Source organism: Nematolebias whitei, chromosome 15, assembly GCF_014905685.2.
Source record: "Nematolebias whitei isolate Nwh7 chromosome 15, NemWhi1, whole genome shotgun sequence".
In the NCBI taxonomy this organism is placed as follows: Eukaryota; Metazoa; Chordata; class Actinopteri; order Cyprinodontiformes; family Rivulidae; genus Nematolebias; species Nematolebias whitei.
Window position 1 is genome coordinate 7,562,776 of NC_056512.1, and position 1,313 is coordinate 7,564,088.

Here is a 1,313-nt window from a genome sequence, read left to right on the forward strand (position 1 = left end):
TAAACAAATAAATAAAATGTTATTATAAAATATTTTTATAAAGTTATGAGCCTTTTTAATGTGTCAAAACTGATGATTTTACCAGACAGTAATGTTTTTACGTTTTTAAACAGTGTTGTTTGTGAAATGAATTTTGTACTGCAATGTCTTTTGTACACAACTTGTGCATGCTTACTTTAATTTATTTAAACTCTAATTTAAGTGACCCATTTTGATCCTAATAAAACAAAACTCAAGATGCATTTACCTTCTTTTGGTCTCTTGAAGTCAACATGAAATATTGGGCAGTATAAATGCAGTCTTTAGGATTAAATTGGAAACTTGAAGTCAGTTACTTTCTAAAATTGTTTAATTTTCATTTAGACTTGTGTATTTGCTTGGGGATCTTCCATTGTATGATCCAAGGCACATTAAGAAAAAAAAACACAGTATCATAAAAATCACCCAAGAAAACTTAGTAGCTTATTCATATTCATAAAGTTTCAGAGAAATAACTGCACTGCAGGCAGCCAGGAATGTGAACAAAAACTACTACAGAAAGAAAACCACGAGGCTAATCAATTTCAACGTTGCAGCTATACAAAGCAACACAAAGTTTGCCCGATGCATAACTACTTCAAAAAAATCCCACTTTGGCTGTGGCTGCATTTTGGAAGGAGTCGACAGGGGAGAGGACAGCCCCCGGAGGGCAAAACGTCAGTCTTTCCACAAAAAAAAAAAAAAAAAAACTGTCCAGATGACTAACTGATTATTGGAGTTTAAAGAAGTGTTTCATTGCATTTAAGAAATATGAGTGATTGCAACATTCTGTGGCCTAAACGTGCACGATGGGGTCTCATTAAAATGCCTCCTCGACTGAAAACCCTTTCCACTGGTGCAGAGGAGGCAGGGACTGATAGGACCTTCATTGCCAAATTGTGCAGTTGTGGAAATCTAGTGTGGTTTTTTGCCCAGAAGACAAGTGCATTGTCTGTGTCAAAGTCACGGATGGCATCAAAGTATTTCCTTATCTGTGTGTGTATGCTTGAATCCTGGTCTGAGCTGTGCTTTTTGTATGCCTTGTAGCGGGACAGAAGGCGAGGGTATTTGTTTGGTGGCGAATCACTGGCTGCGGCTGGATCCACATTCACAACTTCTGAGCAGGTGTCTTCTTTCATGTCCATCATCTTCTCCACCTCTAAGATCAATGTTTCTGAAAAACACAAACACAATGACTGAGTTAGATTTAAAAGGATATGCACATATCAGAGTTGAATTAAATACGTTTAGGACCTTTTATTAGGGGCCTTTTTTAATTAATTTAAATAATTATA

The 1,313-nt window shown here is 36.3% G+C and overlaps 1 protein-coding gene across 1 annotated transcript in view; it reads right to left on the reverse strand.

Moving 5' to 3' along the window:
* Positions 1-748: 748 nt before the first annotated feature.
* The window catches only part of LOC119422021, a 2,414-nt gene continuing 1,849 nt past the window's right edge, over positions 749-1,313 (reverse strand). Inside the window, exon 2 of the mRNA XM_037689362.1 lies at positions 749-1,192. Coding sequence (XP_037545290.1) covers positions 759-1,192 — 434 coding nt within the window. The 3' untranslated portion in view covers positions 749-758. The remainder of the gene's footprint in view (positions 1,193-1,313) is intronic.